This window comes from Amblyomma americanum, chromosome 6, assembly GCF_052857255.1.
Source record: "Amblyomma americanum isolate KBUSLIRL-KWMA chromosome 6, ASM5285725v1, whole genome shotgun sequence".
Lineage (NCBI taxonomy): Eukaryota > Metazoa > Arthropoda > Arachnida > Ixodida > Ixodidae > Amblyomma > Amblyomma americanum.
In genome coordinates, this window is record NC_135502.1 from 189,029,524 (window position 1) to 189,048,857 (window position 19,334).

Here is a 19,334-nt window from a genome sequence, read left to right on the forward strand (position 1 = left end):
AGATGCAAGCATGGCACCCAGATCTGCACCTGCCATGTGTCTGCGTCCACATTACCTGTGGTTCACACGCGTCAGAACTGGCACCGCAGCATGCATCGACCAGTGGGCGTGTGGCTACCTCAATTTCCGACGACTCTTGAGCCGACTGCAGCTGCCACAGCTCGTCTACTCCACGTGGCATTCGCTAAACAAAGTGTGACAGTGCAAGCATGAAGGGGAGCTAGCACGAGACACATGGTGCCCCTTTCACACGCTTGACGTGGGATGGTGACTGGAGTGTAGTGCATATATGCCTCACATGGTATCCATGGAGTCACCACCGAAAAGCAACAGCTGTGCTATGATGCAATCGCAACTAATAGCAGCAGTCTGAGGTCCCGCAAAGACGTATCATACCCCACAGATATGTTGGCACTGCATGAAGGTCGACTCTCCTAATTTCCGATGGCCATTTTTGCACCACGGGAGTAACACGCGCTAGAGTTGAGTAGAGACCACCCACTGAGAAGACGTCAGGGCCCACGTCCCAGAGCCATTTAGTTATGGTGTCATTCTGCAGGCGACTAAATAAAGTTGTTTCCTCCTCCTCCTCTGCCTACGACATGAATTTCTTTTCCTCCCCCTACATGCATGCTTTTCTTCTCATGGAATCCAGTCTGTTGCCCTTAACGACACTTGGTTACCTAGTCTTCGCATTATATGCCCTACCCATGCACATTTCTTTTTGATTTGGATTAGGATGTCATTAACTCGCATGTATGGCCCAACCCAGCCACTAGGTTTGAATGCATGGGCCTTGCGGGGAGTCTCGACCGGTACAATCAAACGACTCGGCCATCAGTTTTGAAGGACTGTCTCAATGGCAATGGCTTAGCCAATCGCAAAGGCTTAGCCATCATCAGCATCATTAATTAAAAGACTAGCGCATGCAACTAGGACACAGACATAGAAGGAGGCAGGACAAGCCAATGGCATGGGCTGATGACTGAACCCCCATCCTCAAGCTAAATTGGCCGGATCTGCAACACCTGCTCACAAGTGCCAAGAGCATCAGCAGCGATTTCCTTTTTCAGAACTCAAAGTAAATGAAACAGGCCTGAATGGTTTCAACGCGTATAGCCAGACAAAATTTACTTGAGAGTTCCTTAAACTTCGTGTTTGATTTGTTTGTTTCTGATTTATGAGGTTTAACTTCCCAAAGCGACTCAGGCTATGATGAGGGACATCATCAGTAAAGGGCTCAGGTTAATTTCGACCGCCTGAGCCAGCAGCCAAACACGATAATGGTTTGGTTTATAGAGGTTTAACGCCCCCAACAGACTCACGCTATGAGGGGCGCCATAGTGAAGGGCTCCGGAAGTTTCGACCACCTGCGGTTCTTTAACGTGCACCGACACTGCACAGTACATGGGCCTCTAGAATTCGCCTCCATCGAAATTCGACCTCCGCAGCCGAGATTGAACCCGCATCTTTCGGGTCAGCAGCCGAGCGCCATAACCACTGAGCCACCGTGGCAGCAAAGCGCTATAAGGACAGCCACCGCAGCCACAGAGTTTCTTAATATAACTAGAGGAAAAACTGGCGGTGCTATGCTTCATCCACCACGGAAATGCGCAGAAATGCCGGGAAGACTAGGTTTCTTACTTGGCTGTTGTAGGGCATAAAACATGGACTCAGCCATAAAAATACGACTCTTCTCGAGGCAAACCTCGAAGAAATGCTGTGAAAGTTTCCACACCAGCCTAACACCGAACTTTCATTTGCATTAGATCTGCTGAAGCAAAAAATGCTCTATTGAAATAACTCCCTCTGCATACAGAGGAGAGCCTCGCAGCGCAACTACCAACATCAAGGTACAATCCACACTTTTGGCCCAAAGCTAGGCAAGCCAAACACGAAGCCTTGTCTTGAAGTGCTCTTTTAAACTCGCACAGACAGTCGCACCAGCTTTCCTGCTACGTAATATTCAGAAATCGACCACAGCCACTGCATTGTTTTTAGTCTGGCATTGTACAGACAATGCATGGTCAAAGTTCAGCCATGCTTCAGCTGAGATATAGAGTGGGGAAGACTATTGTTGCAGTGGCACACCAGTTATGCCATTCAAAGGTGCTAAATTTACCGCACAAAAGAGAGCCTGGACAGAAAACAGACGGGACAGTCATGATTGGGCTAGTAGATTCATGTCATTCAAGGGCAAATTAACTGAAGGAATGAATTGAATTATACCACCTCTGAATGACATGAGCCGAATAGCCCAGTACCCTGTTTAACAGAGGCTTGTTATGCAGGAGTCAGGGCTAGCTATGCACCACTCACAGGAAGGAGAGCAGGTGAAGGAGCTGCAGGCCATCCTGCAAGTCCGAGACGGCCTGCACCTTGATGTGGTAGCAGGCCAGCTGTGGGGTGAAGAGGAAACGGGAAGATCAAACAAGCACTTGAGAGCATTTGGCCCATTAAGAGGGGACACTACCTTGGAGAGTGAACTTTTCAACCACTTGCCTGACTTCATTGAAAAAATACGGACTAGTTTGCATCCCTGCTGGGACCATCTCTGGCAAAATTAGTCGAAGCATTGCTGAACAGCAAAAACGAGGAAACACATGAGAAAAATCCTTCCTTGTCACTGCAAGCAACAGATATTTAGATGTGCATCTCTACTGTTCTTGACAGTTCTGGCCTTCTATCGCACATAGCATATAAATTTATTTGTTCCCATGTTAAAGCCCACAGTTGCCTCTAGTAGCACGTATGTCGTCCTTTCTCAGTCATCATATATTTGCACTCGAAACATGTAGAACTAATGCCGACTAGCTCAACTTTCCGTTTTACTGAAATGCATCATACTGTGGTGCAATCTAGTGGCAAAAGCTCAAAGCACTTCATTAGCAATGCGTAGGGAGCATTAATTTTCACTGAAGTGTGCACTCGAGAGAGTAAACTGTAATAAAATACGAAGAACACTTATGAAAGAAAAAAACAACACACTTAACTTGCAAGTAATATTTTGCATAGATGTAATCACTTGGTGGGTTACACCGAAAATGGCAGGGTTTCACTGCAAGATGTCGCATCAGCTTGTTCTATGAGATTCTCAATGGGCAATTAAAGTGATGGATTTTTGTTCTTTCGAAATTGCAGTGCTTGAGAAAACGACACGATCTTTTCATTTGCCCCACAATCTCAGGGTCCACTCTGGTCAGTTGTCAGTCCCATTAACCTTTTCGCAGCCTGCAGGCATACTAGGATTGCAATTAAAAGCATTAAAAGGGTTTTAATTACAATCTTCTCATGGCTTGTCAGTTAATTGAGGTTTATGGCACAAGGGTGACTTGCGCTCAGTGGACTAGGTGAAATGAGATGCAGTGATGTTTAGCCCTGTTTAATACGCAGCACCTCACAAGACTAAAAACCCAGTGCAAACAACTGCATAAATTCATGGAATGTAAACATGACAAAAATATCTCCTCTTGGCAACAGGTCATGTGGAACAGGAACAGTGTTAAGTGCTGTGTATGAGCAATTGAAATGTAAACACAATTGAACCTTGAGCAGTAAAATGAGAAGATCGCAACTGAGGGAGGCTGAATACTACAGCGGATGATGACTGCTGTTTAAATTTAAACGTGGCCTGTATTTCCTCTCCAGCCACTAATAATTTTGTTTGAGTTTCAAGCTTATGGCAAATGCGACCAGTGCAAGTTTATGTGCACAGGCTGACTTGCAAAAACAAGGATAGTCACATGCATAGCCAATGATAACAGGTCTCCTTTATCAAGCCAATTTGCTAAGTCCCAAGTTCAGCAAAGCTAAACATTCCACGAACTAAACGAAAAGCTTTGTAGAAATGGGCAGCAGCATTTGTGCCAAAATTAAGGCACAAGCCACGAACAGTAAAGGAGAAAGTGGTCTTTTCTGCTTCAACAGGCTAGCCCGACTGAACAATATGTATGCCATTCCTTACATTCCATCAAGAACACGAACAGGCTTAGTGGTGAGACTATGATTAGACAACTCAAAATTGGTATGCCTGCAAGCCATGTCAAAGGAATTTGCAGATTGCACTGAGCAGCTACACTGGACAGAGCTGGATGAAGCATGCCACACTGGCATGCTCTTCAATTCCTTTTGTATCCACCTACAACAAATACTCAGCCTACTGTCATGTAAGCGTATGAATAGAATTCTTAGCTCACTATCCATGTGGGTCCTGTTAAAACTTTTATTTAAACATGAAGCAAGAAAGCAGCATAAAGAAAAATGCAGTGTTAAGGTTTACATGCTGTACTATTAAGCACTGAACAAGCCAATAAAATTTAGCTCTCTGATAAATATTTTCCAGCAGCCAACCGGCAATGATGCACGCAAAAGTAGACAAACACACAAACAGGACTCACTCACAGGGCACTGCACAAACTACACGCCTACGGGAGCATGTAGCACATTTGAAAAGTTATAGAAAGCTGCGAGGACAGCTTCATGGTGGCTAGGGAGCTTCCTTCTGGGTAGATGACAGCGCATACCACCAGCGTGAAAAATATGGTGGATAAAGAACACGGGCTTAAAGAAGTGATACAAACAGAAGCGCCTATAACTACACGGTTTTTGGTAGAAGACATCAGCTAGAAATAGGTCAGCAATTGCTGATTGACAGGCCACGGCCCAACTGCTGGACTGGCAACATACAACCGTTTCTGTTACGCACTGTGTATCACGAATCTTCCTGGCTCCTTCATGACATACCTCTGTGGCGAAGTTTGCCTGCCACCATCGCCCGGTTCTTCGCCCCTTGTGCTTCTGATGTCCCAGATATCGTGAAAGTCACACAATGGCTATGAAAGCCTTTCATCTCTCTCCACATCTTGCCATCCTGTACATCTTGGACCCAGGTCAGGGTCAGCAAGCCTTCGTGGTATGGGCAGTATTGCCTTTTGCTACCCGTGCATGCCTGGGCCATCCACCAAGAATGCTAAGTAAGATTATTACATCATGTCTAGCGAGTGCAAGTGTGGCAATTTCAGGGTGGAGTTGGCATAGCCAGTTTAAAATCATGGGACCATTTTTCAGAACCGCGTTGTGGCACAAAAGGATTAGGTCCCATAATATTGATCCATTATGGAACTTGAGAAAACAATCTTGATAAAGGTGTTTTGAAAAATTTGGCCGGTATTCATATAACCAGCTCTAGTGCTGTTTTCATCATGACTAAATTCGTTGGCTGTAACACCTGTTTATCTCACTCGCTGCCTAGCTGTTTCGCAGAACATCTCTTCACGTTGCCAGCCATGAAACAACCTTCTCGTGGTATGTAAAACTGAACTCGTGGCTCAAAAGCCATTTATTCCAAGTGACGAACCAATTAATGCATCTTGCCAGGCTTGACAAAGTAGCCCCACACGATGCGCCCCGATGTCAACCGACTTGGCAATACAGCTCCGCCACTGGCAGTGGGCGTCCAGGCTGGCTGTAGTGATTAACAGACTTCATGCGCAGCATAGTGCATGAACACCAGGCACACGACTACGGAATGACTAGCCAGACAACCGAGCTGCCGACTGCGGGGTCAGTTTAGGATGGAAATGCCCCGAGGCTGTGCGGTGAACTGCTCCTAAATGGCTCCGGCAATGTCAGTGTCTTGAAGCTCCGGAACGTGAGCGCTCTGTGCGCTCCGCCTTCACAAAGTCGGTACAACACCCATTGCAAAAGCTTTCAGGAGTACGGTTACTGCCGTTATGCTCAACCTGTCATTGGTTTTGGTTTGCCTGCGGTTTCACGGAGCCACGAAGCAAGGCACGGCACTGGGGAAAAAAAAATTAAAGCGAGCGGCCAGCGTGAGCATGACCTGAGCTAATCTTTTTTCTTTCCTCAGCGTCTCATTCGTGCCCGTGTTCACGTCCAAGTGTGCGGTCCTCGGCGGATAATGTATGCACAAAACGAGCTAGGCCGTGAAGTATGGGCACATTCAAAAACGATGCGGAGTCTCCAAAGAAGGCAAGAGTACACTGGTACGAGAAAAACGGTTGGCAAAGATTCCACGCACCCATTTCACGATGACTGCCTCTTTCCCTCGGTTGAGCATGACAAGTGCGGTCAGTCGCCTTCGGTCACGCTGACCAACCACATCAACCGTCAACGCACCATGCCACATTAATGAGCGGCAACGTCAGTTTGCAGCCGTTTGCTTTTTTTAAACACGCGCAGCATGAACAAAAGGAGAGGGAGAGAAAATCGTACGAAGCACCTGATTGGTTAACAACAATTGATATCAATGGCGATGGGAATTTTTACTACTGCCGAGCTGGCAGAGTGTTTCAGTGGTGTTTCGGTTTCGGAAGAGTGTGATACAGAAAGACTGCGAGAAATAGCCACAAAAGTGTAGTCAACATGTGCCGTTTTATTAGGCAGATGGAAATTATTGCAAACACTCAACTGAACTAAGAACTACGACACGATGAAAACTGCAGCAAACGCTCGGTGCACCTGCGGTGCTTAGGTCATGGTTAGGATTGGCTGTCTAATGCGCTGCGGCTGCCTCTGTATTTGTACTAGACAACGATGTCGCAACCCTACAATTATTTCGCTATCTGACCGTTCATATAGTCGCCAGCATGGCAATGCTGTTGACATACGCAAACGTACTGCGCATCCACCTGCAGAGGACGTCCTCAAGTCAACGCTCATTCTTCGTTTCGTTGACACCGCAAGTGGCGTTGTCCTGCAGGTGATGCGGCTTCAGCTGCACCTCGTAGTGCCCTGCTTCATTCCTAACGGCCTTGATCACATCCGTCTGAAGGACTTGCTCGACGTCTTTGGCCGTTTTCAGGAGCTCCTGGATTTTGCTCGAGTCAGTTTCGCTTAGATTCTTGAGGTACTCTTCTTTCACCCTGCTCCTCGCTGCCCGTATGGTGTCTGGGTCACCTTGAAAGACTTGCAGGATGACACGGTTGAGGCTTTTGTAGGAGTTTAGAACCAGCGACCTCGCGGAGCCGGTACTCATGTTGTATCGACGAAGATCGCAGGAGTAGTAGCTCTAAACGATTACTCTGACCGTACAAGCAAACGTAGACAGCGTTCGCGCGTCGATGTCCGCTTATGTGTCCAGCTACATGACAAAGGATAAATAAACAGCTAAGATGATACGTCCACAAAACTACATTGCATGTCAAGATTTTGATCGGATGCACTAACCGCGTGCGTCGGCTGCTCAATATTTGGCTATTTACTGGGCTACGCTCGACTGGTGCGGTATCGTCTCTGTGCTGAAACTCTACGCTATGTGCAGCTAAAATGCACCAGCACTAAATTATTTTTCATCATTAATTTTGCTTTAAATTTTTAAGTCCACTAACATACACTACGTATATGTGTTGCTTTATAAAAAAATTGTTTTTTTAAATAGTCCCACCTCAGAAGCCGCGGTTGCGAACCGCTCTGAAGCGGTCTGCTGCTAAAAGAAGGTTGTAGGTGCGTTCTCAACTTTCACGCTTATTATTCACCTTTTAATGCGTTTGCTGAAAAGTCCTTTTGAAGCAGCGCAAATTTTAATCGGGCGAAAAAGAGCGGTGTAGCATCCAGAGCGCCCTGTTTCTCGCAGTTGAGCTGCAGATTCCCATCGCAGCAAATGATCGTATAAAGCGTGCGGTCAGCATCGGCTCACCCTAGGCTGCCAGGAGAAACATGGTGAGTGGTTGAATTTATTCCAAACTGTGATTGCGTGCAGTTTGTACGAGGCAGAAGCATGTCTGCATGCCCAAGTGCAATTGTGGAGATGCTTTTGCTTGACATCTTGAAAGTTCTTGAATTGATATGTGACCACAATCCGTGCTCGGTACTGAAGCGGATTAAAACACGCTGCTAAAAAAAAAATGTTTCCAAACAAAAAAACTCCACAGGGATCGGTGATCTCACCGGTCCTGTTCAACATGGCAATGATCGGCCTCGCACGCAAGCTGAGCAAGATCGAAGGTATCCAGCATGCCATGTATGCGGATGACATCGCTGTCTGGGTCAACCAAGGGTCACTTGGCCGAAAAGAAGAACTATTGCAGAAAGCAGCGACATGCGTGGAGGAATACGTCAGGGCTAGAGGACTCGCGTGCTCAACCGAGAAATCGGAAATTCTGCGGGTCGGAAAGAAGCCAACGCCGGCAGAATTGAGAGTGCGTTTGGAAGGACAGACCATTCCAGAACGAAACATGATAAGAATACTGGGTATGTGGATCCAAGGATGCAATAGATGCAGCCACACACTCAGCCTCCTTAAACAATCAACACAGCAAGTCAGCAGAATGATCACCCGAGTCTCACAGAAAAGGCACGGGATGAAGGAGGGAGATACAGTAAAGCTGATTAAAAGCCTCGTAATCAGCTGGATCACCTATTCCCTGCCGTATCACCACATGACAAAGAATGAGAAGGAACAAGCGGACACGCTTATAAGGAAAGCCTTCAAAACAGCGCTAAGCCTACCAAGAAATACATCAAATGAAAAACTCTTGATGCTGGGCATCCACAATACCTTCGAAGAGCTACGAGAGGCGCAAGCTGGATCGCAACTAACCAGACTCCAGCAGTCGACCACCGGCTGTGCGCTCCTCCGCAGGTTAGGTTATAGCAGTAAAGAAACAGAAGGCAGAGTAGCAACCATACCAGACGAAGTCAGACAAACCATCAGAGTCTGCCCTTTACCCAGAAACATGGACCCAAGCCTGCACGTGGCTAGACGAGCCGCTAGGGCAGAGTACGTAGAAAAACACCTAGCTACCAAAGAAAACACGGTGTACACGGATGCAGGCCTGTATCCGTGGAACAGGGACACCAAAGAACATAGAGTTGCATCAGTGGTCGTCAACCAGAGCCTAGAGGCGGTCACGTGTGTAACAACCAAAAAGTTTTCGGTAACTGAGGGGGAAGAAGTTGCCGTAGCTCTGGCAGTAGCTGAAGGGAACCGACTAAATAAATCACTCACGATTCTGATGGACTCGAAAGCCGTGTGCAGAAGCTGCACGGCGGGAAGAATATACAAGGGAGCACTGCAAATCATCCTGCAGGCAGGGCCTCCCGATACATTATTACAACACAAAATTTTCTGGATACCAGGACACGCCAGAGTGGAAGGGAACCTGAGGGCAGACAGTCCAGCTCGCGAGATGCCCCACCGAGCAGACACAACGGAGTCACTGGAACATACCACAACGGTAGAACCCACATATGCAGAAATACTAAATTACCACAGAGGAAGGAGACTGACGTATCCTCCACCACACCCGTTGCTGACACAGCACGAGGCAGTGGGATGACGAAGATTACAAACAGGTACTTTTACAAACCTACACGCACTACATAAGATGTATCCAGGACAATACAATGACAAATGCACGTGGTGCGGGGCAACCCCCATGCTATATCATATTACATGGGAATGTAGACACAACTATGCATTCCATAAACTAGAAAAGCCCAGTGCGGAACAGTGGGAGGGCCTGCTCACCAGCAGCGAGCTGGCGATCCAGAGAGGACTCGTGCGGCACGCAAGCGAGGTGGCAGAGTTCAGCGGGGCCCTGGAATGAGGGCACCGACGGTTGGAACTCGGAAGGTGAAGACGTCCGGAATCCGCTAAACCCAAGGAAACGAAAATAAAGTTATATTCATTCATTCATTTATTCATTCCAGGCACTCTTCGGCATCCAGATTGTCATTACCATGATAATGGCCAGCGTTCTTCAGAAGCTGTCCCCACAGTATTCGATATCAAGGTGGATAATCTGCAAAAGGTAAGCGGTACTTGCCAGTCATGTCTTTGCATGCAACCAATTAGTTTGACTCGAAAGATTGAGTGCTGAATTTTCGCGTTCTTTATTTTTTTGTACAGACCCTCCTTGAGGCATGCGATCAGTCTGAGCTTAGTTTGAGACTAATCTTAATCTTCACTAATTATATATATAATATAATTCCCATGCACACCTTGCCTTTTTTTTTTTTGCCAGGTCTAAAAAGGTCTGTACACAGCGTCAGCGTAGCTGTAAAAGCCGCTGATACCTCATGCTTTTAATTACTGTCATGCAGATTGACACGATATCTCCATCCGTCCGATGAAGAACTGAAGTCTCTTGCTGGAATCTCGGGAAAATCTTTCAAAGGAAAAGGCAAAAGGGAGAAGTGGAGGTAAGCACTCTCTTTGCCTTCAATGTTAGTATACGTGTCAGCGAACGGCTGGACATGCAAGCGGGGTTAATGACCCCTAAAGGACAGAATTTTAATTTGCTGTTAGTATTTTAACAAGATGAAGAAAAAGACTATTGTAGTATGTAGATACAGGGCAAGGGAAAAATGAGGGGCTCGTTATGTCACATACATTCGAAGGAAGCCAACAGTCACCCAAACCAATTGGAAAGCACAGGGGGATGTTTCTATTTATTTTTTAATTTGTGGTTTTGACGAATTGGAAATTAATTGTGTAATTAATTAATATCTAAAAAATAATTGATTAGAAAGCAGAAGAAAGAAAATATAGAAACATTCCCCTGTGCTTTCCTTGGTTTCGGTGTCTGTTGGCTTTCTTCAGCTGTAGCATGTGGCATATGTGTATGCCTGACTGGAATTGCAGGTTAATGGCCCGGCAAAGCTGTTTGCCGGAGCCTTCATTTTTTTGTCTCTGAAACTGTCAGTCTTCTCTCAACATTGCTGAAACATTGCAATGCGCAGTTGCAGGCTGACAGTGTTAAATGCAGCACTGCTCTCTTTTCTTATCTTGGGTGAGGCGGCTATCCTGCGAAAGCATTTCCTCCGGGATAGTTAACCAAGAATGGCCCTCTGTGCTGCATGACGCAAGGTGGATAGCAAAGACTTCATGAAAAACTGGAAAAGATGGCAAGAGTATCCTTTTAATGCTTTTACATGCATGCGAAATCCAAGAAACAGCGCATGTTTCCCGACATGCAGCAGTGCTTCAGGCAGGTTATCCAGTAGTGCGTATATGTTTTGAAAGCACACAGAACTGCCAAGATGAAAATTGAGACTCTGCAGACTTTTGTCAGGGATACAAATTTCAGCTGTAAAAGCACTTTTTCAGCTGAAAAACTAGCTGGAGTGACATTTTACAGCTGGGAATTGAAGAGAATCCAGCTGAAGCTTCTCGGAGCCCTCTGCCTCAGAACCCCTCTTGTGCACACATCTCCATACCATTTGCATTCTGTGTTGTGTAATCAGAGTGCTGGTACTGTAAGTGCCATGCTGTCGGCATTGAGCTCACAAGTGTGATGCCTGGGATCTTTGGATATGGAGCCGTGGAGTGCATTTTGAGAGCATGTTAGCGTACGGCAGTCTAGTTTTACCACTCTCACTGCACATGGGGCATGCTTCTTTTCATGATTGCTGACGGACATAGATCGAGCACTTGTACTGTTGTAGCAGTGTAGTCTATTGCCCTCCAGGAGCACTGGGTGCACCTCGGGGCACACACTGGGAGAAATGCATCGCCCAACTACCCACACTGCACAGGAACCAAAAAGTGATGGCGAAATCAGATTCAAACGGGCATTGAATAGGTAGTTAATATAAAAGCAAAATGTACAACCAGATTTGTCGCATTACATCATGTGATTGCTTGCGCATTTTTTTTTTTGCCACTTCTGCATTTTGTCCAACCCCTTGATGTGATAGGTCTTAGCAAGCACTGCTTTGTTTTCTACTTGGTGTTTCTTTTTGTTTATGCACTGGCTACCTGCCACAGTGACCGATAAACAGATAACTCAGAGTTGCCGCCTTGATCTGTGTTCGGAAACCCCTGTAGGCACCGCAACGGTTCCCTGAACCGCGATGGCAGGGACCACGAGGAGTTCCTGGTGCCCAAGAGCCTACCGGTGGTGTTGGAACCAGCGCTCATCACGGCGGGGGAGGCCCTGCAACTACGCTTCTATGCCGACTACCAGTGGCTGATGGACTTTGCGGTTCACGCAGCTGCCGTGTACGCCCTCACAGAGACTTACACACACTTCTTCCCAGGCCGTGAGGAAGTCAACCTCAGCCTCGTCTGGTGCCTGCTGGTGCTGGGCTTTGCCACGTATCCTTTTCCATGGCTCCGCTGAATGTCTTCAAAAACATCACTGGCTGATGTGGAGGTGCTGGGAGATAATCCTGGATTTTTTTACACAAACACCACTATACAGCATATATGCACAGAAGCTCAGTTGTATGGCAGTTCAATATGTAGAAAGCATTACATATCAGGTTAGAGTGCAAAACTGGGCATAGTAAAGGAGTATGGACACCAAATTTACAGTGGTGTATTTTCTCTTTTGAAATAGCATGCAAGACATTATGCATGAATCACCGTGGGGAGTGCGCCTAGGTCTAGTAAAGCATTTCAGTTGCTTCCTGCATTGTTTCAGTTTCATTTGCAACAGCCAAACAGGTTATCAGCAGGCGGGTATAACCACTACGTTGCATTTCTTGGATGAAGTGGCGACTGCTCATTGGAATTTTCATTGATGAGGTGACGTCATTATGCCATGACGGCTTTGAGTCTATAGACTTCAATATATGCTGCGCTTATAGTGGTTGGTGGATGAGATTTATATTAACGTTCAGTATGTTGTACTTAAAACCGGCAGCAGAGAAGAACCAGACGCAAGGAAGAAACGCACGGATGTGGACGAAGCTGCACTGACAACCGAAAATCTGTTAGGAACGCCTTATGTAGTCGCCATTGTGCTCACTGATCATGGTTTCCAGCATCGGAGTACATAAGAACAGGTGCATACACATATTAAAAAATTCTTGGTAAAGATCTTCTACAGCATTTCTAACAAAACCATTGCAAAAGCATCTCGGACAGCAAGCTTTCTGTTGTGGCAGAAAAAATTGGGTGCTTAAAATTCGTTGGTGCCTTTAAAGGGACAGAACAGTAAATTTAAAGCACTCAATTTTTCTCACCAGGATGGAAAGCCTGCTGTCCAATGTGCTTGATTCCGGAAGCAACAGTTTTGTCAGAAATGCTGTAGATGATTTTTACCTATAATTTTTCAGCCAGTGCGAGTGCCCGTTTTTATGTAGGCCGATGCTGGAAACCATGATCAGCAAAAATGATAGCGATTGCACATTGGCACGAATAATGTGCCACAGAATAATATAACTCTCACCCACCAGACAGTAGTTAGACATTTTGTAGCGAGAACTGCACTACGTTACCCAGTCGAGCATTTTGCCGTGAGACTAGGAGGCCGGCAGTACGCATGCGCGAAACCAGAGAGGAGCAGCAGGTGCGCGGCGCATGACGTCAGAGCTTGGCCGCGGCCGCGTGTGGGGTCATGTGGATAAACTGCGTATGAGCGGCTGCGTGTATAAAGGCTGAGGTGATACGACTCGGTGTATCACAATCGCTTCGTATGGGTGACGAAAAGAAGACTCCAGCCACCGCTATGCGGCGGTATCATCAAGAGAAGCTCAATTCTTCGGACTCAGAAGTTGTTGCCTGGCACTTGGCCGCTCTGCAGAGAAAGAATGAACATCAGAAGGCTAAACGAGTGGTGGAGACGCCTGAGCAAAAAGAAGAATGATCTTGCCAAGCGGAGACGCCAAGAGGCGGAGCATAACAAGCGGCACATAGCAACTCACTTGGTTCCTTCGCAAGAAAATCAAGATGAAGCAATGCCAACAACATGATCATCAAAAACAAGTGAAGAGGAGGATGTAAAGGCTCGTCATATAACTGAGCACGCGATTAGACCAGGGGGGAAACTGTAGCTCTCGCTACATATCCTGGCATAGCTGAGCTAGGCCACTGCCAATTTTTTTTTATATAGAGTAGCATCCGTTTCAGTTTCCACATCCAAAGCTATTACGGCGCAGTGACATACCCCTGTCGAGGAAGGTTTTAGTAGACCATCGTGGCTGCTTCATCGAGGAAGTGCAAAATATAGTAGGACTATCTGGTGGCAAAAAGTAAAAGCGTATCTCCAGCTATGCAAAGGGTGCATTGCTATTCATCGAAGGGCACACTGGATAGAGCGTCAACTTTAATGGAACTTTAGGAATACTCCTGAAATAAAAAAAACAGTTTGCATTTAAAACAAATCATTGATATCTTACTGAGATGTGGTTACGTGGTGCTTTACATTAATAATGGTAGGGTTTGACCGCAGTGGCATTTCATGCAATTTTCAATGGCAAATTGAAATTATAAATCCTCGTTTCTTAGATATTAGAGTGTTCATTTCTCGCAATATAAGGCGTGATCTTTACATTTTAATTGTGGCACATTTTGATCAGTGGTTGGCCTTTTAATAAGAACTGATAGAGCCAGTGGACTAGCTATTACAGGGTTGTGATAAGACATCCAAGGTAGCAGTATTGTTGACGCAGTAGGCACAGGAATGTTGTGCTATAAGGTGCTATGGCAGTAGCATGAAGTGCATGTAGTGGCCTGGGTTTTGAAAGTCAGCTGCTGTCATCACGTACAATAAATTGTAGCGTAGATTGCAGACACTGGCCTGCTTCAGGGAGGCAGAACCTACCACAGAATGTTCACGTTTTAATCAGTGCAGGTGCTGGTGACTGTACGCGAGTAAGCCGTGGGTGCACCCTCTCTGCAGAAAGCAGCCCGCGGTTTTCTGAGCCCAATTACTTAAAATAGACCTCTCCATGGTGTAAACAACTTGATATCAAAGGCTCGTGGCCTGGTTGGCAAAATCATCCAGCTTCGCTCCTGAATTAGCTTCGCTAGTGTCAAGCGTTCCCCAGCCGCCTGTCTTCTCCGAATTAGAGCCGCTTGGGTATGCATCGCGTCAGTCGCACCTTTTGCACCATGCTGCCAAAAATCACCTATTTGAATTAGAAAAGCGCTCGGAAGGGTTGCTATAAATGCAAAGCAATAAAAAGAAACACTTTGCGGAGCAGGGCGCGTAATGAGACTTTCCCAGTAACCAGGGGAGGTATGGAATTTTCGCTTGCAAACCCGTGACATCATGACAGTTGGTCAAGACATTGGTTGGAGGGTCTCCTTTGAGGGTAGGTGCCCTATTTTTACGTACAAATAGAGCACACATGGGTGGTGCAGCTAGCACCCAGCTTTTCTTCTCTGTAGATTGCAATTTTTATTATTTCTAGAAATAAATCGGTAATAGCCTCTTTGTTCCAAAAGAGTAAGAACTTGCTTATGCAATGGCAAAATTTGTGTTGAAAGTCACCACGTATAGCAACAGGACACTCTCAGTGCTTTTGCAAATAGCACCTCTCATCCTTTTATCCAGCTTTGATTTGTGCTATTGTGAAACTAGAAGCAGAGAAGGAGACATGAAGAGAATTATTCCTACTGCAATTTATTTAAATATTGTTACGAGGTGGTGACAATGCCGCGAAAAACAGACAAGCAGATTAACATGGCACTGAAACAAACTTTATTGGGCTGACTTGCACCCGTAAAGAAACTGAACAACTCGGCAGCAGTCATAGCAACAAACATGCTCGGCAGTCAGGGAAGAAGAGCAATCTCTGAGATAAGGCACTAAAAGCAGCTAAAACAATCCAGAAGAATGTCTAAATAGTTGCACGTGCCTGCAATCTTTCGTAATAACGCTGGTCACATCTTGTCTAACAAACAAAGTGATATACCCGTGTGCCAATGTTTTTAAACATGAACAAACAAACAATACAAAAGTTATGCGGCATTACTTCCGTATTGAAGAAGCATCGGCTGAATGCTTTACTGAAAAGTAAGGTCAACTTAAGCAGTCTTAAGGGATGTTTAAAACTGCTTAGGTGTGAGAAGGCGTAAGCCGGCCTGCTTACTTCATGAGTGCAGTCGCGGTGTGCTGTGATGTTGTGTAACATGATGCCATGCAGCTGGCAATTCTACCACTGCACGGCTCTGCGTAGCCACCGCCACACCCCTTCTGATCAGTGCACTAGCTTTGTGAAGGCCCCCACTACCCCGCTACATTGGGTTGCATTCGGATGCACCGACCGTCTGCGTGGGTTCATTCTGCACTTTACATTCATAGATCCCTGTGAGTCCTCATACTACCCCTGGCACAGTGGGGCAGCAGTTAAGCGGTGCGCCACTGTCCTGCGATGGCAGGTGCCGCCACCGGTGGGGTTCAGGTTGCTCTTCCTGAGGAACCTCGTGTGACCAATCGTTAATTTAACCACCACCTGCCTGGTTGCTTGAGGACACCATCTTTTATGGGTACCACCAAGCGTTAACACAGAGAGGGAGCAAGAGAGAGACGGGTTTTTGCTTAGTGGAGCAAGTAAAGGGTGACCCACGAGGAGCGTTTTTCTTGCTGAAAACTGGCGAACGGCCGCCGGTCATCGGCGCAGCATGCCGAACCCTCTTCGAAGACTGAGACTTATTCTCATCTGCTGAACTCTCGTAGAGTGAACGCATTTTCAACTTCATCGAACTGGCAAAACCTGGAGATCAACTGAATCTCTCATCTGATTCATGAACCACGTTTGCAGGCTGAGTGTTCGAAACTGGTTTTGCCCCCGTAGGGTGCAGCGGGGTTTGCGGAGCCTCTTCCAAGCGCACACCCCTGAGGAAGCCGTGCACCGAGCCGGGGGACGCTTGTACCCATTTTTACCAGTGGGTTTCGAACCAACAAATCAAGCCGGGCTAGATATGTTTGCCTGGCGGTCAGCCGCTGGTCGGAAGCAGCCAATGTGGGCTATCAGCGCAGATCAATCAGGGCACGACCGCGTTTCACTTCCGCCCGCTTCTACAACATGGCCGCGCCTGTCAAAGCGGGGAGCAGGGCCTCTTGCTTCACCACGAACTCGTCATTACCGCTACACTGTGCCTCACGTTCGCGGCAAACAAAAGTCGCACAAAGCTTTCGCTTTGTCTGAAGATGCCCGCACCACAAAATTTTAGCAATGAAACCCACCAGATTTTCACAATGCTTCTGGATTTTCGAAGTTGCTAGGCTTAGCCACTACGCGTCGGTTGACATCAGGAAGCACGGGAGGTTCAAACAGGTTAACTATTTTGGTTCACAAAGGAATCACAAAGAATAATTCGTCCTCTTTGTCGTCATTGAATAAAGGATAGCTTATTTGTAAATGCAAAGCTGTTCTTTTCAGCATTTTACTAAGCATATAGAATCGCGCCGCTTCTAGCAACACCGAAGTCCTGGCGACAGCCGGCCGTTTTCCGCCGCTTGCGGTGCTGCACGGCGGTGGTGCAGCGGCGTTCCGCCGCGCCGCTCAAAATCCACAGCGCAGGTTCACTCCATGTGGGTCTCCCTTAAGGCGTACGCCTTAAAACATGAACAACGCAAAATAAACAGAGAGTGCATGTTAGCACGCATGTTAGTGGTTCTGTCAATAACGACTTCATAGTCAAATTCCCACATTCAGTGAGCAGTCTTGTACGGGTCTAAGTAGCGGCACAAAAGCTTTTCACCTAGTCCACAGCTTCGAATCTGCATCCACACTCATGCATGATCACCTGGCTTGTATTTCACGTGGCGGTGGCAGAATATGCTCAATACAGAATAGGCGGTGGAATACACACCAGCCTCAATTGAGAAAATGCGGTCAGGTTCGTATTAAACTTTTGAAGTGCTGCTGGGAAGGTGTGCCCAAGGTGTGTCAAAAGGTGACTCACACCTATCTGCAATGGCTGGGCAGGAGCGCAGCGCTTGCTGCTAGCAATCGTGGAGTCCTCATTTCTGTTTCCGCCGCTTTACATCACTCTTGTCCTATTTCGTCATCAGAGTCCTGAGCTTGAATCATAGCAGCGAGAAAAAGTTTTTCAACTTCAAATCTAAATCTCTGTGTCCGTTTAATGGCTTGAGAGGGGCAAACTCTTGACCTTTGGCCCCCCAGCTTTCACCGCATATCCACAGAAAGTTCTCGACTCTACTTTTTTTATGTGGAAGAACTAATACTTCTGTGTCGCGGTTAATTTTACCTGCAGAGGGGAATTGTATTTAAGTGCTGCCATCTATCGACATAAACAGTTCACATCTGAGTTGCCTTGGATCTGGTGAGCCCTCTTAACTGGTGGCACTGTGTGGCCCTTGACAGGGTTGTTCTATCTCACTTTGGAAGTAGAATTTTGCCGCATGACGGGGGGGAAAGGAAAGTGGCAGAGATTTTCATTTTTACTTGCTGTGAGTTTTGGGCTGATGGTTGTCATAGTCTGGGGAAAGAAGAAGCCGCGCTGCCGGAAAACATTACAAAATCAGCTGCAGTCACCAAACTGAGTGCTGCAGTTATTGGCTGGCTCTGTTATGCTTGCCATTGCATAATCTAGTGAGAGGGTGGATGTGGCGAGTTTGGAAAAACAATCTCTGATGTCTAACAAATCATGCTTAGAAAGAACCCACGTGATGACAGCTCGGTGCATGATTAAAGCTGTCTTCAGGTTTGGGTTTGCTCAGAACAAAGCGTGCTCAGAGTGCTGGAGTTCTTGACATGCGCCCAGCAAGGTGCTCTTCTCGCTTACCGCCCTCTACTTCCGCGGTGAGGAGCCCGTTGGAGAGCGCTCGCTCTGCCTCGTCTCGGGCTTCACCTTCTTTGTCTTCGCCATGGTGGTGCTCATCGCTGACGAGGACTTCCTTGAGTTTGGTCTCCGTGAGGGTGAGAGAGCAGTGCAAGCTTTTTTTCAACTTGCAGAGAAAATGGGCTGCCTTGGAGGAGCAGCCAACACCAGGTCAGACTGTGCAGAAATGCGGAGTGTGGGCATTAAGTCGGCAGCTTGCAGAATGGATACTCAGTGAGTTGGGTACCATGGGGATACTGAGCTGTTATAGGAGCCTGGCATGCAGCTGTGTCCAAACAGTATAGAACCCCGCAGGGTGTTATGGTTTTAATGGGGCCACAGAGAGAAAAAAAATACAGTGACCGGGAAACGCATGTAAAAAATTGTACATTGTCTTCTGTTTTTTTCTATACTTCTAGCAAGGGCAACATGTTTCTCTATAATTTGCAAGGGGCTCTCACAATTGTCCCGCATGTGCATAACGTCCAAAAAGAGGAGAGGAAATTGAGGCCGGCTACACTGTCCTTGTCAAATGGAGCATAGAAATTGCGACAAGGAAAACGTTGATGACAGTGACAGGCTCTTAACCTAGGCTGTCGAAATGCTGGCATAGGGGAAACATTTTTTCAAAACAAAGAGACGCCGACCAGTAAAACGAAAAAATTGTATTGACGTTTCGGCGCCCAGAACGGGGGCCTTGTTCACAATGGAAACACACCAAGAGGGTTCGTCTTTTTAAAAGCTATAGTAATCGCCGTAAAGATCGCGCGTAAATCGGGTTAAGATTGCCCTCGTTACGATTAAGCGTGTGAGCCGTTGTCTGTATCACCAGGGACTCGAGATGAAGCCG

General features: G+C 46.8%; 2 protein-coding genes across 8 annotated transcripts in view; one reads left to right on the forward strand and one right to left on the reverse strand.

The window, feature by feature from the left end:
• The window catches only part of LOC144094220 (uncharacterized), a 91,548-nt gene extending 84,317 nt beyond the window's left edge, over positions 1 to 7,231 (reverse strand). For 2 of the 3 annotated variants that reach the window (XM_077628153.1, XM_077628152.1), the window contains exons 1-2: positions 6,041 to 6,206; positions 2,320 to 2,399 (exon numbers count right to left, since the gene is read on the reverse strand). In XM_077628153.1, the coding sequence (XP_077484279.1) occupies positions 2,320 to 2,399; positions 6,041 to 6,148 (188 nt within the window). In that variant the 5' untranslated portion in view covers positions 6,149 to 6,206. Of the gene's footprint in view, positions 1 to 2,319; positions 2,400 to 6,040 lie in introns of all 3 variants that reach the window. The other variant, XM_077628154.1, reaches the window with a different exon arrangement.
• A 162-nt stretch (positions 7,232 to 7,393) lies between these two features.
• Positions 7,394 to 19,334, forward strand: part of emei (transmembrane protein 161-like emei) — a 56,718-nt gene continuing 44,777 nt past the window's right edge. For 2 of the 5 annotated variants that reach the window (XM_077628157.1, XM_077628158.1), the window contains exons 1-5: positions 7,424 to 7,680; positions 9,673 to 9,773; positions 10,066 to 10,164; positions 11,792 to 12,061; positions 18,428 to 18,582. In XM_077628157.1, coding sequence (XP_077484283.1) covers positions 7,678 to 7,680; positions 9,673 to 9,773; positions 10,066 to 10,164; positions 11,792 to 12,061; positions 18,428 to 18,582 — 628 coding nt within the window. In that variant the 5' untranslated portion in view covers positions 7,424 to 7,677. Of the gene's footprint in view, positions 7,681 to 9,672; positions 9,774 to 10,065; positions 10,165 to 11,791; positions 12,062 to 18,427; positions 18,583 to 19,334 lie in introns of all 5 variants that reach the window. The other 3 variants (XM_077628156.1, XM_077628155.1, XM_077628159.1) reach the window with 3 other exon arrangements.